Source organism: Cygnus olor, chromosome 15 (assembly GCF_009769625.2).
Source record: "Cygnus olor isolate bCygOlo1 chromosome 15, bCygOlo1.pri.v2, whole genome shotgun sequence".
Lineage (NCBI taxonomy): Eukaryota > Metazoa > Chordata > Aves > Anseriformes > Anatidae > Cygnus > Cygnus olor.
The window spans coordinates 4591428-4609515 of NC_049183.1; the positions used below are offsets into that span (position 1 = coordinate 4591428).

General features: G+C 48.3%; 2 protein-coding genes across 6 annotated transcripts in view; both read left to right on the forward strand.

Moving 5' to 3' along the window:
- LOC121078287 (syntaxin-binding protein 4-like) overlaps positions 1-5438 on the forward strand; it is a 49918-nt gene extending 44480 nt beyond the window's left edge. For 3 of the 4 annotated variants that reach the window (XM_040574288.1, XM_040574287.1, XM_040574290.1), the window contains 5 exons: positions 9-125; positions 1306-1355; positions 2284-2414; positions 3722-3779; positions 4571-5438. In XM_040574288.1, coding sequence (XP_040430222.1) covers positions 9-125; positions 1306-1355; positions 2284-2414; positions 3722-3779; positions 4571-4676 — 462 coding nt within the window. In that variant the 3' untranslated portion in view covers positions 4677-5438. Of the gene's footprint in view, positions 1-8; positions 126-1305; positions 1356-2283; positions 2415-3721; positions 3780-4570 lie in introns of those variants that run through there. The other variant, XM_040574289.1, reaches the window with a different exon arrangement.
- Positions 5439-11492: 6054 nt separating this feature from the next.
- The window catches only part of SEC14L5 (SEC14 like lipid binding 5), a 38189-nt gene continuing 31593 nt past the window's right edge, over positions 11493-18088 (forward strand). The window contains exons 1-4 of one of the 2 annotated variants that reach the window (XM_040574292.1): positions 13203-13376; positions 14004-14107; positions 14761-14871; positions 16052-16127. In XM_040574292.1, the coding sequence (XP_040430226.1) occupies positions 16065-16127 (63 nt within the window). In that variant the 5' untranslated portion in view covers positions 13203-13376; positions 14004-14107; positions 14761-14871; positions 16052-16064. Of the gene's footprint in view, positions 11588-13202; positions 13377-14003; positions 14108-14760; positions 14872-16051; positions 16128-18088 lie in introns of those variants that run through there. The other variant, XM_040574291.1, reaches the window with a different exon arrangement.

Sequence of the window (18088 nt, forward strand, 5' to 3'; positions counted from 1 at the left end):
CATCTCAGGAGGACATCCTGGAACTGAAAAGACAGTTGTCCCTGGCTGACGGCCAGTTACGGAAATCAGAAGTCTCACGGAAGCGCCTGGAGATCTGCAATAGGAAACTGCTCCTGTTTGTGCAGGTGACGTGCTGAGCTGCCTCTGGTGCTGGTGGCAGTGCTGTGGCCTCTTACCTTAACAGGGATTTTGCAAGTCCAACTAATTTCCTGGTCCATAAGCAAGAAATTTATTTATTTTTATTCCTTCTCATTCTAACAAGGCACTGTCTGTTGGTTAGGAGAAACTGGGGAACAACCTCATGTATGTTCCTTTACCCATCAGCCATGTAAATGGCGTGGTGCAGTTTTTGCCCTGTGGCTCTGCTGTCCCCAGCACACACCGATTCTTCCCTGCTGCTCCAGGAACTTCTCTGGACATGACAGTCGAAATCATGCATTTTGTCCTTCCCTTTGCATGGCTGGCCAGTTCCTTCTCTGCACAGCCAATGTGAACTCGAGGAGTAGTTTTGTTCTTTCAGTGCTTTCCCCCCACCTAGATTTCCTGCAAAATCACATATATAATTGCTTTAGCCTTTTAATTGTCTGTTCTTCCACTTCATTGCCTGTACAAAGCTTGTGTAGTTAGTAAACTGGCCAGCATGGGAAGCACTAGGGTTCTGGTATCTGCTTCAGCTACTAGTAACCTGTCCCAGGAGATCTTGAGATCAATAGAAAACAGTGGAGAGAAAGGAAGCGTAGATTCTGTGCCCCCTGCCTCAGAGAAGGAAGAATTAAAATGCCTCTAGACCTGCAGCGCTAGGTGTGTACACTGGGGTGTATGCAGTCTGGGGCTGGACTTTGCAAATGGATTTGGCTTGGTCCCAGGGGCAAACATCACAGGATTTTGGCTACTGGGATAAAATGTCTTCCTTTTATACATCCCTCAGTAGTGATTGAGCATTCACTAACCATAATGAGAAATTACATGTGCAAGTACAATCCAGAAACCATGGACTTGCTGAAATGTAGCCTGCAAAACTATTCTTTGGAAGAGTATTTTTATGGTGCATTTGGTATACTTTAACATTGGTATTAAAATGCATAATTCGGATGTGCCTCTGTATTTGCATAGGCTGTGAATGTTGCCTGTGTTGCAAAAGGCCTTGAGATATTCGCTTCAAGGGCAATGAATAAGCAGAAGCTGATTACTGTCATATTAAATCTGATCAGCAGCAAAAATCCATGAGGTTTGTTCTCAGGAATTATTCATTCCTACAAGTTTGAAACCTTTTTTTCCCCCCTTTTTTTTTTTCTTTTATGGCAGAATGTTCACAAGGTCTTGAGCACACCCAGTCACTTACCAGATGAGAAAAGGTAGGAGATGGCTTCTGGGAGCTGCAAACATTTCCTTTTCTGACCTTTCTCAGGGGAAGGTGATTCACACATAACCTTGCCTGGAGTTTCTAAAAATACTGTCACTTTGGGAATGAAACTGTTGGGAAAAGATGATCAGGATGCTACAGGTCCATTGGTATTTGGGAACATTTCACCTCCGTTTCAGGCTTTTCTGGGGAATGAGTAGGTGAAACACTCCTTTGATTAAGCTGCTCTTGTTAGCTGAGCCCCTAAGTAAGCTGTTTCAAAGAAGCAGAGTTGTGACTCACCTGCTTTTCCGACTAGAAGTCAGTCTTTGGCTTTAGGACCATGGCCTTGTCTGTCAGCAGTTATAGAAACTAATAGTGTAAGCAAAGAACTAACATGACTCTTAACTGCATGAATGGTTACAGAAATAGAGTTAAGGATTTTGGACTCCCCTTCAAGCTATCTCCTATCACTTGAAAAAAACGTATCAGAACTCTGTTATGAGAACTCTGGTGGTATTTTGTTTGTTTTTGTAAATTTGATCGATTTGTTGAAAAGTCACAGTCTTGTTGATAATGCAATGCCTCTTAAAAAAATGCTGATTTTTAAGAATGATGGTAGCAGAAAACAATTTTTTTTAATGGTTAGGTTTCCAAGATGGTTATTTCTGTGATAACGAAGGAGAAATATTTTTGAAGAATTCTAAAAATAAATAGAAATTCTAAAAACAAACAAAAAACTTTGATAGTACATCTTATATTTCTAACACAACAATGCAAGTGTGCCTAAAATAGACTCTTCTGTGATGCTGCAAGATCGAGATGCAGTTCTCCTCTGAATGCACAGAATTTACATAGAGTATCCTTCAGAAGAAGCTGGCCAGGATTTTCAATGACCGTTCCATGGTAGAAGTATTGATGGCACTTTCCATATTTATAAGAGCCAGCAGTGAAACAGAAGAGGATAAAACAGACGCAGTCTCAGATACATCTCTTCCATCTTCAGATCTTGTTGACATCTTGCTGTCAGAAGCTAAAGAACTGCTAGCACCAATCCTCTCCAACAAGGACGGTAAGCACTGAACTAACTAGAGAAACCTGAATCCAAGCAAGTCTGAAGGATGCTTGCTTAGTGTTACTTACAGCTTCCACCACCCTCCGTACTTGTTTGCTATAGCAGCTAAGCCTCCCATGAATATACCTATTTCTCTCATGCTGAGATGTACCCATATGACTCGTAGTTGAATCTGACAAGTAGACTCATGGTGTAAGGAGTCAAAGGGCCAGAGGAAAGGCATTTACCCAGGAGAAACTAAGAGGAATGGTTTTAAAGAATCATAGAAATGCTATGAAAGGGACTGCTGGAGAACAGTAGTCAAATCTTCTGCTCCCTGTAGGACCATCACCCGCACTAGATCAGATCGACAGTGTTTTTCAGCCAGCTGCATCTTGAAAGCCTCCAAGGATGGAGATCCACAGCCTCTCTGGATAATGTGTTTCCAAGCTGCATTATGCTCCAAGTAGAAACAGATTTTCCTAACGTCTAGTCTGAATTGCCCAAGGTGTGATCTGTGGCTGTTGCCCCAAGTTATATTGTCTGTCACTGCCAGCAAGAGTTTGGCTCCAACGTCTTTGTAATTGCCCTTGCAGTAGGAGTGGGTGCTGCAAGACTGCCTTTCAGCCTCTCCTTTGCCAGGCTAAATAAGCCTAGCTCCCTCAGCCCTCCCCAAGCTCCCCTTGCAGGTTATGAGCCCTAGGGCTGCCTTTGCTGGCCCTCATCCAGCTTCTTAATAGCTTTGAACTGGGGATCCAAACCTGCATTCACCATCCAGGTACAAGAGCAGCAACACTGAGCAGAGGGGCATGGTAATCCCCCCGTTTCCTTGGCGTACAAATCCATCAGCCTAGGCAGCCTCCCACTCCCGTGGCTGTGGATGGGAGAAAATCGGGCACATAGCATCCATGCAAGTATGAATAACCTCCCAGTCTGGGATTCTCAGTTTATTCTCTGAGCCATAAGTATTTCTTGCAGCACTTGTCTCTTTCTGTGCAAAAGAAGAGCTTATCTTCTCCTCCTTCTCATCATAGGGTGAGCGTACAGCCCCAAATATGCGCCCAGCCTTTACTCTTTGATGCTATTCATCACCCCAGACATACTGTCGTGGCCTTTCCTGCGCTGCAGTCCAGCGTTGCCCCTTCTCAGAGCACAAGACACAAGGAAAATAATTGCAGCCTATGAGGATTACACCTAATAGATGAATGTGTCAGCATTTCCAGTGTGCTTGCATCATTTAAATGTGTGTTATCATAATGTGGCTGTGATACTTGCACTGGGTGTGTTTTCTAACCCTTCACTTGGTTGTGTGCTTACATTTGCAGCTTCGCCATGTGACAGGGACCAGTGCCTGCCTGCTGAAGGAATCCCAAATTACAAGGAGTAGGTGTCAAAACTGTCTTACTCTGTAATTTTGACACAATAAGAATTCCTGGTTTTTTTCCTGTTTTTTTTTGTTTGTTTTAATCAAATTTTTTGCTTGACAACTTTTAACCAGATAATCTAGTAGAAGCCTCCAGATGGTCATGTCAGAGAAAGAAGTCATTTCCTAGACAGCAAGAGCCTTCCTGCCCAGCACAATGAAGTACAGTGTGAATTTGTGGATCTTTGTTTTGTTTTCTAAAGTGTGATTTTTTTTCTTCAGGCCAGATGGGAATTTATGGTTCTGTGGCTTGTCTAACTGGCACTTTTCAAGACCACTGTGTTCTCAGCATGGGAAAAATCCTCAATGAATGTGTTAGACTTTTATGTCATGGTGTTAAGATGCCATGAGGTCCAAGCCCAGGAGTGTGGGACAAGCATGGCTCTGTTTGGGTCTCCAGTCTTCTAAGATTTTTTCTGAAACCTCTTAAGTGAATTATATTTAACAGAGCCATGCCCTGAAAATATCTGCTGAAGGAGCACTCTTTTGACACCTGACCACTGTCTTAGCTGATCGCCTTAACTGAACCTTAGAATCTGCAAGCAGGGTTTGTTAGCTACAAAGCAGACATTTGCAAGCCTTCATTTCAAGTCAGGAAAAGCATTTTCAGGCAAAACAGATGGCCAGTACAATCAAAGAGCCATGCGAGATCCATGGCCGCCTCTTTTCTCTAGTCAATGACGAGTCTTGTCTTCATGTTATCTCCTGTATCCCTCCCTCAATTTACAAAAAGCATATGTTTTTGTTTCAGCCATCTTCATCAGAAGACCACGTGGCCCCCCCCTCCGAGCCAGAACAAGGCTGACCAGCTGCAGTCACCGAGTCCCACCAAGGAGCTGCCTGAGAAGCCGACCTAAATCTCCCGTGACCTGCTCGTGCTCAGAACTGCGACCGCTCGTAACGCGGCTGCTGCGCTGGGACATGGCAAGGACACGAAATGGGTGCTTCAGCTTCCAGGCAAACCAGAGAGAAAAACAAGCTTTCCAATGCAAGACTGATTCTTCCTGACTAACCACCCAAGACTTTTTCAGCATCCTCCCCTGCGCGTCTACCTCTGAGCTATTGTACAAAGCTATTTGCTCTTGGTTTTGCAGCTTTATAGAAAAAAATATTCTCAAGAGGTTACACAGGCCTGGATTTCACTGGCAGCCTTTTAGAGCTTGGATCCTGGGTAGTAAGAGGAGCATGGACTTTACCCAAGGGACTCAGATTCCTTTTGGTATTTCGTATGAAAAACCAAAGTACATTTAGCGACTGGAATCAAAGCAGCTTAATCTGTAGTGTCCTAGCTGTCTTGGGATAGGTACTTCTCTCTTCATTCTTTTTGTATAGCTTATCCCAGCTGCAATGCTTGAAATGGAAAGCACCGTCCCAGCTAGCTGCTGGAGACAGCTGCCTGCTACCAGTGCCCACGTTCTGCCGAACACCAAGCGCTCCCTGCAGCACCAGAGAGGACATAGCGAACATACTTCAGTAACGGCCCGCGGCATCACTTGGAAATTAGATACGTACGATGCAAGCTTGTATGTGGTTAGCAAAGAATGTGGTAGAGATCTGAAGCAAACACAAGGTCTGGCAAATAAAATGATAACACTGCTCGCAAGGTGTTGGCTTTCTGAGCTGGGTTCTGATTGCAGTCATTGTGTCCAGCGCCTCTAAGCAGAATACCCCTTTCTAACTGCCTCTTATTCTGGCAGCTCACAGCAAAGTGCATTTAGAAGTTGCAGGAAAATGGGATGCATTCTAGCTCTTACACAGGACTCTTTGCAATTACTTCAGCTTTCCTTTGTGGGAGTTCAAGGCATGTGGGTCCTTTATAGCCTAAATAGTTAATATCTACTATACTCTTATCGCTGCACTGCTAAAACATTACCTGTGTGATGGAATCTCACAGTCACAAAACTAACTAGTCTGAAATTTTGGTCAAATTTAATATAATAGCTCATGATTTATTAAATCTTTTGAAGAAACGCTTCAGAAAATAAATTATAGGACTTCTTTTAAAAGGGAACATAATTCTTTGGACCATTCACAAGAATATTCCCAGGAAGGAGATGTTTTTAAAGGATATGAATCTTTCGGGGATAGCCTGTGGTTAATAGCTTGTTCCCCAGTGCTCTTTTTCAGTGGAACGGTAGCGATTACTGGTGTTACCTGTGGGTTCAGCCCCTACGGCCTTGTTCTCATCCCGTGTTGTACAGGTAGGGCAAAGCTGCAAGAAGACAGGTAAGAGGTGCACAGAGCCAAACCCAGTCTCACCAGTTTGGTCTATCCTGTCTCTGGAAAAGCATTGCCAGTTCCCCTGGGGTTTGTGTGGCAGATACCGATCTGCTGATAGCAACATGTCTTCAAAAGCTGCAAAAGTTTGGCTGGAGGCTCCACTCCAGGGCAATGTCTCCAGCCACTGCTCACCATGCTTGCCAGAGCACAGCACAAACAAGATTTTCGGAAGTAGCTGGTCTTCAGGTGTGTTGTGTCATTACATACGCCCAACGGCACCTGAGAAACCTAGTGGGAAAGAAGCAAGTTATGGGGAAAACAGTTATTTAGGCCTAACCTTAGTTTTGTGGAACTCAACAGGAGTTTTGCTACTGATCCCAATGATCATGGGATTTTCTCAAAATATGAGTATTGAGCTGAGGGCTGGAACAGCCCAGCCCAGTGGGAACAATCCTTTCCCAGCAGGGATCAGTTTTGTGGTCCGAAAGAGAATGTACTTGATGCTCCTTCCATAGTCAAGTGATTCATGTTTTAATCGCCCAAGAAAGAAGATTTTGTATAAAATTTTTGTGCTGGGTTGTGGCCTTGCAGAGGCAAGCCTGACCAAGCCCAAACATAATGCAGTTGATGCTCACACATGGCAAAGGTTGGAAACAGTGTGATGCTGACCCATGGCCACTGTATTTTGTATATCTTCAGCTGTCTGTGAGCAAAAGAGCTGTAAATATATTAACCTTTTACAAAGTCCAGATAATCCTGTGTCCGCAGCTTACTGGCAATCTCTTTGGAAAAGAAGTCACCCGTGTTCCTATCGGCCACTAGAGATCCTGGCATCGAGTGTGCTTTGCAAAGCAGCCATACTGTTTAGCTGGTTTCCATTATTTTCTTTGAACTTATCACGTTCCTTTTGCCATTGCTTCAAGCACAGAAATCTTTCCAAACTCCTATTAATAGCGTTGTTGCTAACTGCTACCTTTTCAGAGAAATGTTGAAAGCTAAGATGTGACGAGAGCTGTGCTCCTGGAGGTGATGCTGATTTCGGTGACCCAGAATAACAAACCTGTGTCATGCTTTACTCCTAGGCAAGTGGGATCAGGCAGAACTCAGCAAGTAGTGGGGTGACACCTCTTCGCAGAGCTACCAAGAGGCAAAAAGGAAACGTGTAAAGGAACAAAGCACAGAATGGAAGTCACAGAATATGTCATTTAAACAGGATTCATCTTATTTATATAGGACTTGTCTGGTACTCTTAGAAAGCTGAATTCTTTCTTCATTTGCAGTATTATAGCTTGCTTGTAAGGTTCTGCAGATCTGTTGCAGTCACAGCATGCTGTATTTGTGGAAGAGGACCCCAGTATGACCAAACAGTGAGGAGGAGGAGGAGTATTGATAAAAATGATTCCTGCATGGTATCAGATCTTACTGAGTGGTTAAAATGTAAACTGGCAAGTATTTTATAAGCCAGTAGGGGAAATGCAAGCCGTCCCTCTACATAGACATAACAGACTGCGTTCAATACACTGCAAGTGTATAAACTCATAAAGATGGACCTAAAGAATATCAGCAGGGTCGGCTGTTAACCTGGAAGCTCTGGGTGTTAAATATCCCTGATGTGACAGTTTTATTTTGCATTTTTCCTATGTTAAGCAGAAGTTCAGTTCTTACCCATGGGTGGGCCAGTGGTTGGGAGCCCTTGTTCCCTAATGAAATAGACAGTCAGATCTAGTTTGGGTTTATTTTAACAGCTGCAGGAAAAGGGGAGGTTGGGCAGCCGGCCACCTAGGCACTATCTTGAAAGGTGAATGTAGCTGAGAGCCATTAGTACACCGTTTATCTGCAGTCCGATGGGTAAAGTAACTGAATCTGCTGTAACATGTGCTGGACTGGAGCTCATTAGATCTCCTGTTTCATCTCTGCCAGTGATCTCTGCCACCTCACTGCGTGACCTTGGGCAGCACATTTCATCTCAGTTTTGCACCAGACAAAAATGGGGCTGGCAGCATCAGCTTATGTGAGTGGCATAAGGAAGGCAAACCCCTAGGGACCCACAGAATATGGGGCTTGACGCTGTGGCACAAAAGTATCTGGAAACTGGTGTGGTATGATGTCCTGCTGATCTGCGCTTTTAGTGAAGAAAGCCTCAAGATGTTAACTTCTGCTGACTCTGAAAACAGCAGACCCAACTTCTGCTTGTTTTTTGTGAAACAGAGCTAGGCTAAGTGCTAAAAGACGTCTCTGGGGAGATGTGCTTCTCACGGCAAGGTGAAGGCTGGCGCCGAGCACCGCTGGGGAGGCTGGTGTGGTGGCGCCCAGCGCTGGAGGCTGCAGAGCCTCCTCTTTCACTCCACTCAGTGACAGGGGCTGGACAGAAGCCCAGTTCTAGAGAGGGGAGATGCACTTCCACGCTGCTTTAAATATGGCTCTAAAAAACAGGTGAACTTTGCTGCTGAATTTTTAAAGAGACACTTTAATGTTTAAACAATGCTGATTTTCTAAGGGTTGTTAAGCACATGTGAATGAGGGCTGGAAAGTGACTTAGTGCACCAATGCAGAAAGGGCTGGGCTGTCTGTGATATGCTACTTTTTCATGATCTTTCTCCTGCACCTAACCCGTGGTCTAAGCCAGCCCCTCCCAGACAGACCACTGCCATAAACCTCCTTTGCAGCTCCTTCAGAGATCAGCTGCTTTCGTAATAAAGTAAACAGGAATAACAATACCATGAAGAATCCCTGCAAATTCTTCTTTTCCTCACGCAACGCACCTCCTCGTTTGAATTTCTGCTGAGTTTTTTTTTTTCAACCTACTCCCACAGATGAGGCAGGAAAGTTTAGAGGAAGAGAGAATTTGCAGTGAAAAGCCCTTGGTAATTGCAGAAGTGGAGGCTGAACGGTATCTACAGACCAGACGTCCTTCCTGGGGGACATTCTTATTTCTAACCGCAGAGACTGGCAGGGCTGGGCTGCTAGAGGGTGAGAACTTCTATCTGAGCAGCTCCCATGAGAAATACTGAGGGCTGAATGCCAGCCCTTGAGGCAGACAGCCCATCCCTGCAAGTAAAAGGGTGGCAAGCTGGGATGCGCAGGCTTCGGGGCACTTAGGAATGCCAACAGAGATTTGCCTCTATGCTGGAAGAAAGGTAGCCTATCAAAACTGCAAAATGCCAAGGTGACCTTCTGCCACCAGGAGACAAACACACATTGGAAAAACGGAATTCTAGTTAAGGCTGCCCAGCAGGGGAGATGGCAGGAAGTTACTCTTCAAAAACTTGACCTGTTTTTTATGGCTAGAACATACATGCCATGCTATTAAGCTACGAAGTAGCAATGGGCTGGTGTGTTGTAGAAAGAGGGTGGAAATAGTGGAGTTTTTTTTGTTTGGTTGCTTGGTTGTTGGTTTTTTTCCCTCTGTCTTCTCTAAGGAGATTTGACAGTAATAGAGGTGGAAGAGGAATACCATTTCTCTGAAAATGTGACATCCTGAATGGGAAAGCATTTTATGACAGCATAAAGTGAAGGTAGATGTCACAGGTCTTGGATAACTTTGTAAAGTTATCCAAGACTTTTGTGGCTTTCAATGCCCAGACCTTCTGCCCAGACCTTCTGCCCAGGCCCCTAGGAGATGCTGGCTGCTCTGGCTGCAGCTTTCAGAGCCTTCTGCCATTTGAGGGCTCTGCGGGATCTTTGTTTACAGAGCAACATCAGGCTGGTCTCCTCGGTTTGAGACAGTAGAATGCTTCAGGAAACATTACTGATCAGAAATAGGTCTGCAGCTTCCTGAAATGCCTGCCCAGATAAGGGGATGCTCTACAGCTAGAAGTGATAAGGAGGCAGGAAAAGAAACATGCAACAAGATGTTTTTAGTAACATCTGCAAAGTGTCAGCTGGTCCTTTGGGAGATCTTGAAAGGAGGTTTCTGAAGGTGCAAAGCATTCCCGGGCTGGTCTCCCACATCCTCTCCTCCACCACTTCTTGGTGCCCTGCACTCCTGCCCCAGGACCATGTGCCTGCTCAGCAGCTGCTGCTGCCACCCCAGCGTGGCACCAAGTTGGAAGGGACACGCAGGGAACATTGAGTCCAACTCCTGGCTCCACACAGGACCACCCAAAAACCAGACCCTATGTCTGACAGTGCTGTCCAAATGCTTCTTGAACTCCAGCAGCTCGATGCCGTGACCTGGAGAGCCTGTCCCAGTGCCCGACCACCCTCTGGCTGCAGAACCTTTCCCTAACCCCCAGCCTGACCCTCCCCTGTCCCAGCTCCATGCCGTTCCCTCAGGTCCCGTCGCTGTTCCCAGAGAGCAGAGCTCAGCACCTGCCCCTCCGCTCCCCTCGTGAGGGAGCTGCAGGCCGCCATGAGGCCTCCCCTCAGCCTGCTCTGCTCTGGGCTGAGCAAACCAAGGGACCTCAGCTGCCCCTCACAGGTCTTGCTCTCTAGGCCCTTCACCATCCTTGTAGCCCTCCTTTGGACACTCTCTAACAGTTTTACATCCCTCTCACATCATGGTGCCCAAACCTGCATGCAGTGCTCGAGGTGAGGCCGCACCAGGCAGAGCAGAGTGGGACAAGCACCCCCTTGACCTGCTAGCTGAGCGGTGTCTGAGGCACCCCAGGACGTGGTGCCCCTCACCCTGTGCTCTGCAGCAGGGGGAGAGCGCAGCCTCCCCAAGGTTCATGGCAAAACGTCTCCTCGTGTGCAACGACTGAGGAAAAGAAGCTGGGAGGTGGGAATGGAGCCCACGGGCACTTGGCTGACCGCCACTTAAGTCAGGGCGAAACCAGCTATGGGAACGTTAGCTCTGAGCGCGTAGCCCTGCGTCGTGAGGCACGCTACAAATCCACCCCCACACAGCGCCGTGAAGTTACGGCCCCCGCAGTCGGTGACCTCGGCTCAGGGCAGGCTCCCCTGCGCACACCCCTCATTAGGGACCGTACAGCCCCGAGCCTTATGAGGCACAGGGGGGAAGAGAAAACCGGGGCCACCCGCCCTGTCCCCAAGCGCTCCCTCAGCGACCCCCACGGCGCCTGAGGTAACACCGCGAGGGGCGGGGCCGAACGGGCGGGGCCGAACGGGCGGGGCCGCGCGCAGCACAATGGACAGCGCTCTGCGGCGCCGCGCGGCGGGGCGGGGCCGGGGGCCGGGCCGTGACGGGGAGGCGGGGACTGGGGCACGGCCGCGCTCGGTCCCTCGGTTGGGTGGCGGGGGGGGGGAGGGGCCGCCGGGCCCGGCTGCCGCTGTCTCGCGGGGAACTCGGTGCCGGCGCCGGGCAGGGAGCGGGGCCGCAGCCGCCTTCGGGTGGAAGGCAGCCCCAAACCCGCCCGCCCCGCCCCGCCCCGGGGCCGCCGCAAGATGCCGGCCCTGCCCCAGCCGCCTCGCGCCTCCCGCCCGGCCCGGCCCGGCCCCGCCGCCTGCCCGCCCCCCCGGGTCCCCGGAGCCGCCCCGAGGGGCGCAGCGCCGCCGCCGCGCAGCCCCGCCCGGGGCCGGGAGGCCGCCGCCAGCCGGGGCCGGTAGCGCTGCGGGCAGCGCCGGGACGCAGCCGCCGGTAGCGCCGGTAAGCGGGGGTGATCCGGGGCGGCCGCTGGGCCGGAACGCGGCGGCCCGAGGGCGGGGGGAGGCTCGCGGGTGCCCCGCGAACGGAACTTTGTTGGGCGGCCGGGGGCTGGCCTCGGGGGCGGCTGACCTCCGGCGGCGGGCTGGCACCCGCCCGCTGCTGGGCTGCGGGGCACGGGTGGTTCTCCGTGAGACCCGCTAGGAAGGACGCGGTGGAGGTGCTGGGCTCGAAGCTGATTTGGTGCGTGCGTGGAGGAAACGGCCAACTTCACAGAGCTCCGAGAGCAGAGTGCCTTACGCTGTTCCCTTTTCTTCTTCGCTTCCCGGCCGAAGATGCTGCTCCTTGTACTGTGAGCAACGTGCGGATGCTCTTTGGATGCTTGCGTTGCTTGTGCTTGGCTGTAGCCCCTGACAGGGCTCCCGGCTCCTCTGCGAGGGGCGCAGGCTGCTGGCTCGCAGCCCTCGTGCTGCTTCGCCCCGGCAGCATGCACGCTCCTCGGGGGTGAGCGGGGGCAGGAAGGTGAGGTCCTGTCTGAGGAGGTGCCGGCTTCTAAAAGGTAGTGAAAGCGTACCGCTGCGCCGCTCCGTTTTCAGCTTCCCTATATCAAGCTGTAAAGGACAGAACTTATTCTTATGTGAAGGGGCTGTAATAAATATCCTGCAGCTTGGTATACTGTCTTGTATCACAGACGCTGTGATACGAGGTGCTGTGACAGCACCTACCGAAGCGAAAGGCAGTCAAGGCACAGGAGGTGTCACACACACCTTTCTCGCAATGTTGCTCTAGAAGGGGGCGTAAAAGGCTACAGCCCCACCGAGTCCCACTTCTCTAACCGTAAATGTCAACTTAGCTGGGTGCTGCGGCTGCCTTTCACATGTCAGAATACAATTTGAGGAAGTCTGGAACCCTTGCTATTTTCAGCAGGGTTTTGTCAAAGCAAACAAACAAAATCCTCAACAACAACGACAAAACCAACACAAAACAAAACAAAAAAAACCAACCACAACAACCCTACTCAGTTGTTCTCCTCCATCTGAAAAGAAGCCACCATGGGTGGGAGAAGTTTAATAAAGTCCCTGGCTGCCGAGTTTCACCATCCAACAGGCAGTCCTAATGTGGAAGGAGCTGAATGACTTCGTAGTAGCCTTGGTGGGAAGCAGGAGTCGGGGGCTTTGATTCAGGGCTTTATCTATATTTAGTATATAAATGCAGTTTCTCATTTCCAACCAACCATCTGGCCATACTCTGTCAAGTATGCCTCCCCGACAAATAATAGAATAAAAGTTAAGCATATGGAAAATCCCTCAGGTGCATAGTGGATGATTCTAAATAAAGTGGAAGCATGTAGCTCATGGCACTGCCTCTCCTCCCTCAGCTGTGTGTGTTGTGGTGTGTGTTCCTCTTGGGAGCCCTCCCGGTCTTCGGGCTCAGCTAACTCGTAGCGATGGCTTTGCGTGCTGTGTTAAAAACTCACCTTTTCTCTGAAATGCTGCCGCAGTTACAGCATGGAAATGCGTGTGCAGTCAGGGGCTGTGTCCTTCCCATCCGTGCCTTCCTTCCCCTGGTGCAGTGCCAGCTGGTGCATCTCAAGCTTATAATTAACTCGCTGCCTTCTAGGGTTTGGTTCATCTGTGAATTGCTGCATGGGCTGTAGCGAAAGGGGCATGTGGGCCAGCTGGACTCTGCGGGGAGCCCCAGGCTGTCGAGTCCCCGTGCTGCTGGCGTTGCTGTCACAGTGTCACGGGATGCTCTGTGAAGTGGGGTCACTGCCGCTGTCCTACGTGTCCAGGTGTGCAATATCTGAAGCACTTGTAGTGTCTAACTGAGGTGGGTGAAGGTGGGTTAGATGTGTTGTTTCAGTGCATTGACTGCTCCAGCCTGAGTTCTTCAAACTGCGCTGGGCTCGGCTGGCTGAGACCGTGGTCTTCCTTAGTGCTGCCCAGTGCGTGGCACGGGTCTGCCTCTGGGTGTGGATTGACGGTTAGAAGTGATGGAGCTCTGGTTCAGGGAGTCACTGCTCTTTATCTGAGCCACGTTTCCTAATAGTGCTTTTAGCCAGATGTAAATACAGAACAAGTAGCCTGGGCTGCCGGGGAGGCTGGAGTGGCAGGATGGACATTTAAGGAGCAGATGTATTCTGTAGTTGCATAGCTGCTTTTTGGCCTTCTCTACAAGGTGGTTGAACGTACCTGCTCATCATTTCAGTGAAGTACTCAAAAGGACTTTTAAAACATGTCTTCCTTTCAGCTCTAAAAGCTCTAGGAAGATGCATGTCTTTAGCAAGTCTGACTCAGCTACCCACTGGCAGCATCTGAAAATCTTATGTCATTTTTCACTGCTAATCATCTACCTGTATCCCTGTGCACAGGGTGGCTAACTTCCACATTTTCACTGCCTTTTTTTTTTTTTCCTCCAGGAGTTATAGCTAGGGTCCCTCCTGCTTTGAGAAGCAAAATGACTGTCTCACAACTCTGTATTGAGGAGAGAGCATAGGAGGTCTGCCAGTGCACCTTTCCCAAGGTATGGAAGGCTTCTAGGGCAGGCATGAGTTATCAGCTGTCTTTCTTCCATTGTTTTTTTGGGTGTAATTTTTGCTGACCCGTTTGCTCAGACCTCTCTCGGCTGGAGAAGCGCGGGGCTGTAAACCCGTGGCAGTCCGGTATTGCGGCTGCTGGCTGCTGGAGGAACAGCATGGTCCAAGCAGCATGGCTGAGGCCGTGCAAGTACAGCTTGTGCCACCCCACTGGTCTGCTGCTGGTGACTCCGCTTCCAGGCTGAGGGTGGCTCTGGGCTGTTCTGAGGCTTTCTCCTGCCCCACTTTCTGACCCCTTCCTGCAGTGGTGCCGGAGTTCCCAGTTTAGCAGGCGAGGTCAGAACGGGGAGCGAGATGACAGCTAAATACCTGTGACAAGGCTTCTCTTGCTATATTTGCACTTACTCAGAAGGTTCCCGCACGGCGTAGGTATTGCGCTTACATAATCATGTTACAGCGTTGCGTTACAAGGTGCCCCGTGCCTCTCTTGGCTCGGGTATCTGATACGTGATAGCAGCCCGGGCTTCCTGGGTGTTTGCTTGCCCCTGCTCCGCTCGCTTCAGTTGGAGGTGGATGCTCTGCTGATGCTTTCCCTCTGCATTTACTTGTTCTGCGCGGACCGGCGTTTGGTATTGGTAAGACTCGCAGAGACCCGGCGAGTCCCGATCGTTGCTGCTTGGGTAACGCGATCCTCTGCAGAGTAACTGTCCGGTTGTGAGACCCTGCTTCTACAAACATTCCCCATTCTCAGGTACCCAAACTTTTTTAAAGCCTCTTTTCCCTTTCTCCCTTGCTTAATGCTTAGATTTTTGTGTATAATAGCATTTTGTAGCAGTCTTACTGGAGGAGAATCTACTGTCATTTGCCTTCTAAGTCATACCTCACCTCCGGTTTTTGGCTTTAAATGTCAGGGATAAGTTGTCTTATGCTCGGACTGTCAAGTTCAGTGCCACGCTGCGTCATGTTGCCAAGGGCTGTGTCTGCTCAGCAGTGGAATTTGAGTGGGGTGGAAGCAGCACAGCGTCTCAAACCAGCTGTCCGGCCTCTTGCGTTTTGGATTTTGTAGATGGCGTTAATGGGAGCAGTGGAAGGGACCCTAAAGGAGTTGCAGAAAGCAGCCTAATAGGTTATTTGTAATGGCTTATGTACTTCCTTGAGATGCTTGTTACTGATGCGTGTTTGAGGGTTAAAACCCCAGCAGAAGAGTATGAGGGAGGAATCCTGATGAGAACAGTGAGGGGTGGCTAGGAGAAATGAAATGCCGAGAACTGAATTGTTTCCATGCATGCAGTTATTGCCTTGGTTCAGCTGGAAGCAGTGGGCATCCAGGCAGTGGGATGTGATTGCCAGCTTAGCGTCAGGCGTGTTCTCTAAGCATGCTGTTTCCTTTTCCTTTCTCTTAGCAGGTTAAAACAGCTGAATGCTACTTTGTGCATAAAAGCATTTAAAATGCCAAGATACAGGAAGCCCTGGAAACTTTCAACAAAAGGGATTTTGCATAATGATATCAAACATAATGCAGAAAAGGGATAGGGGGAGAAAAATTGCCATTTAAGCTTTTGAAAGGCCCTGAAGAGAGGCTTCCTTCCCCAGAGCACAACTGATCTTGGCTTTGCACCTCTGGTTTGTGCTTTAGTTATCTGGAGTTTTGTTTGCCGAAGTTGAATTCACTGCAGTAGTGCTGGGAAGCAGCAAAGGACGCTGCTGCCTGTGGGACGCAGCGCTGGGGCTGCAGAGACCTGCATTTTGTTTTTCTGTCTGCCACCGACCTGCAAAGTGAGGCTGGGCAGCCCATCTACCTAGTGTGTCTCCTCCTCCTGCTTGTAGGAGAGTTAAGGTTTCTCATACGGTCCGTTTGTGCAAGTTGCTGCAATGTATTATGGTGTTTGATGTGAGGGATCTGAAATTTTCCAATTTTATTTGTGTTACAGGTGTGTGGTAAAAATGGTGCAGAAGTACCAGTCCCCAGTTCGAGTCTACAAATATCCTTTTGAGCTCGTCATGGCGGTGAGTAACGCTCAGCACTTCTCCAGCTGTTACGGGCTGCAAGCTCAGGCCAGTGGGAGGTGGGGAACTGCAGTTTTGGCCAGCGTATCCTCGTGGCAACATTATGGGGGTACATTGCGGGAACAGAGGCTTAGCTCTCAGTCTTCTGTCCCTTCTTATTTTTCCATGAAAAATAAGAATTATTTTTATATAGATTTTTTATATAGATTCTTATTTTTCATGAAAAAATAAGAATCTGTATCTCAGTATTTTAATAGAAACAGTTTAGTCACTGGAAAAATAAAAAATAAAAACTCAACTCTATTGTAATTACTCTTTCACACAGAAGGAAAAAATGGTGATGTTCAGGTAGACGGGGTCAGTTTGTTGCCAGATACCTTTGCATTATCACCAAATGCCATTCTGTTTAGAATCTCTCTAGTTCTGAACCCAGTCCGTATCATAGGATTTATGTATCTAAGAAATCCATTCTAAATCAATGAGCTTCCTAATTTGATTTAAAAACTAGAAATCTTTGGGAAAGGTCTTCCATATTGTTCTTCCCTGTTCACCTCATCATTGAAATGTTGGGAGAGATCTCCAAGTTTTGTGATTTCCAGAAGGGGCTCGAGGGCTGTAGTTTTCTAGTTGGTTGTGCAGAAAGCTAACGTGACCATGGCAGCTTCCTATGGTAAGATTTTAGTGGCATTTAAATTTTTGGACTTTTCTACTGTTCTTTAGTTTGTGAGTCAAATATACTTCAGAAAGGTTTCTCCTTGCATTTCAAGGGCTGCACTGAGCATGGATCCCTGAGCCTTAGTATTTGACACTTTTTTTTCTTCCCTGCTGAGCAAGGATACCAGTTTTCTTTGGTCTTCTAGGAATCCTGTGTTGAAGAGAGGAAGGTATAGCCTGTAGGTAGCTGAAATCATTCCCGTGAATGGAAAGGAAAGCCTGGCGTAATACACTGTGTTCCTTTTGACAGCGTTGCCTCTTTTGGGTTCCTGGGAAATAAGTGCAATAAGATTTTTTCTACCCAAAACAGTCTCTAGTCTTCAAATTCAATAGTTAAAACTGGAAGAGAGATTCTATGCTTGGTCCTAAGCGTGCATAACGTATCCCAAAGGCAGCAGCTGTTCCTCAGCTGGGAGCAGGTGCCGTTCACCTTGATGATACCTGGTTATCAAAGTAGATGCTTCCTTTCTGACAGGTGGGCTCCCACACCACAGTTTTCCCACTTTTTTTCTCTTTCCAGTCCTGTCCAAGTTTGCCATGTCTGCTAGCAGCTCTGCCAGCCACACGCTATAGAAGTGCTGCAGCTGGGGCTGATGTTTGCGTTAGTGAAACTATTCCGGCTGTGCCTTTTGCTCTCCCAGTGCATTCTGTGTTAGAATAAGATACCAGCACTTGTTACGGAGATGCTGGTAGACTTTGCTCTGTGCATCTCTCTCCATGTTCTCACTGTCCGTCTTAGTAGGATAACCCTAACACCAGATGCCCCTCAGTAGATTGGCTGCTAATACAGGAGGGCTGTCTCTAGACAAATCCTTTGTAAGCTTGTTAGCAAAATGCCGGGGTTTGATGGGTTTATTTTTCAAGTGGTTTAGTTTTATTTGCTCCCAGTTTTTCAGAATTAAAAATTCCCTGAGATTTCAAAGCTGGGATTGCAAATGTCATCCTTGAGGAGTGCAGAAACTCAAATTCCTGTTACCTTAGCAAAGTTATTAGTTGTCTCTATAAAGATTAAGTTACTTGTCCAAGGTCACCCAAAGGACTATGGTAGTGTAGGATACTGAGTATAGACCCCTTAGTCCCACTCTAATCTCCTGTGACAATCACGTGTCTGCAGCAGGATCTGCTTTATTATGCAGACTGGCATTATAAAGACTCTAAAGAGTGGTTAAATCTAGTGGCAGTCCACACTGGCTGAGCTGGATGCAGCCTTCGTTATCGTATTAGATGTGTTTGGATGGAGTCCTCCC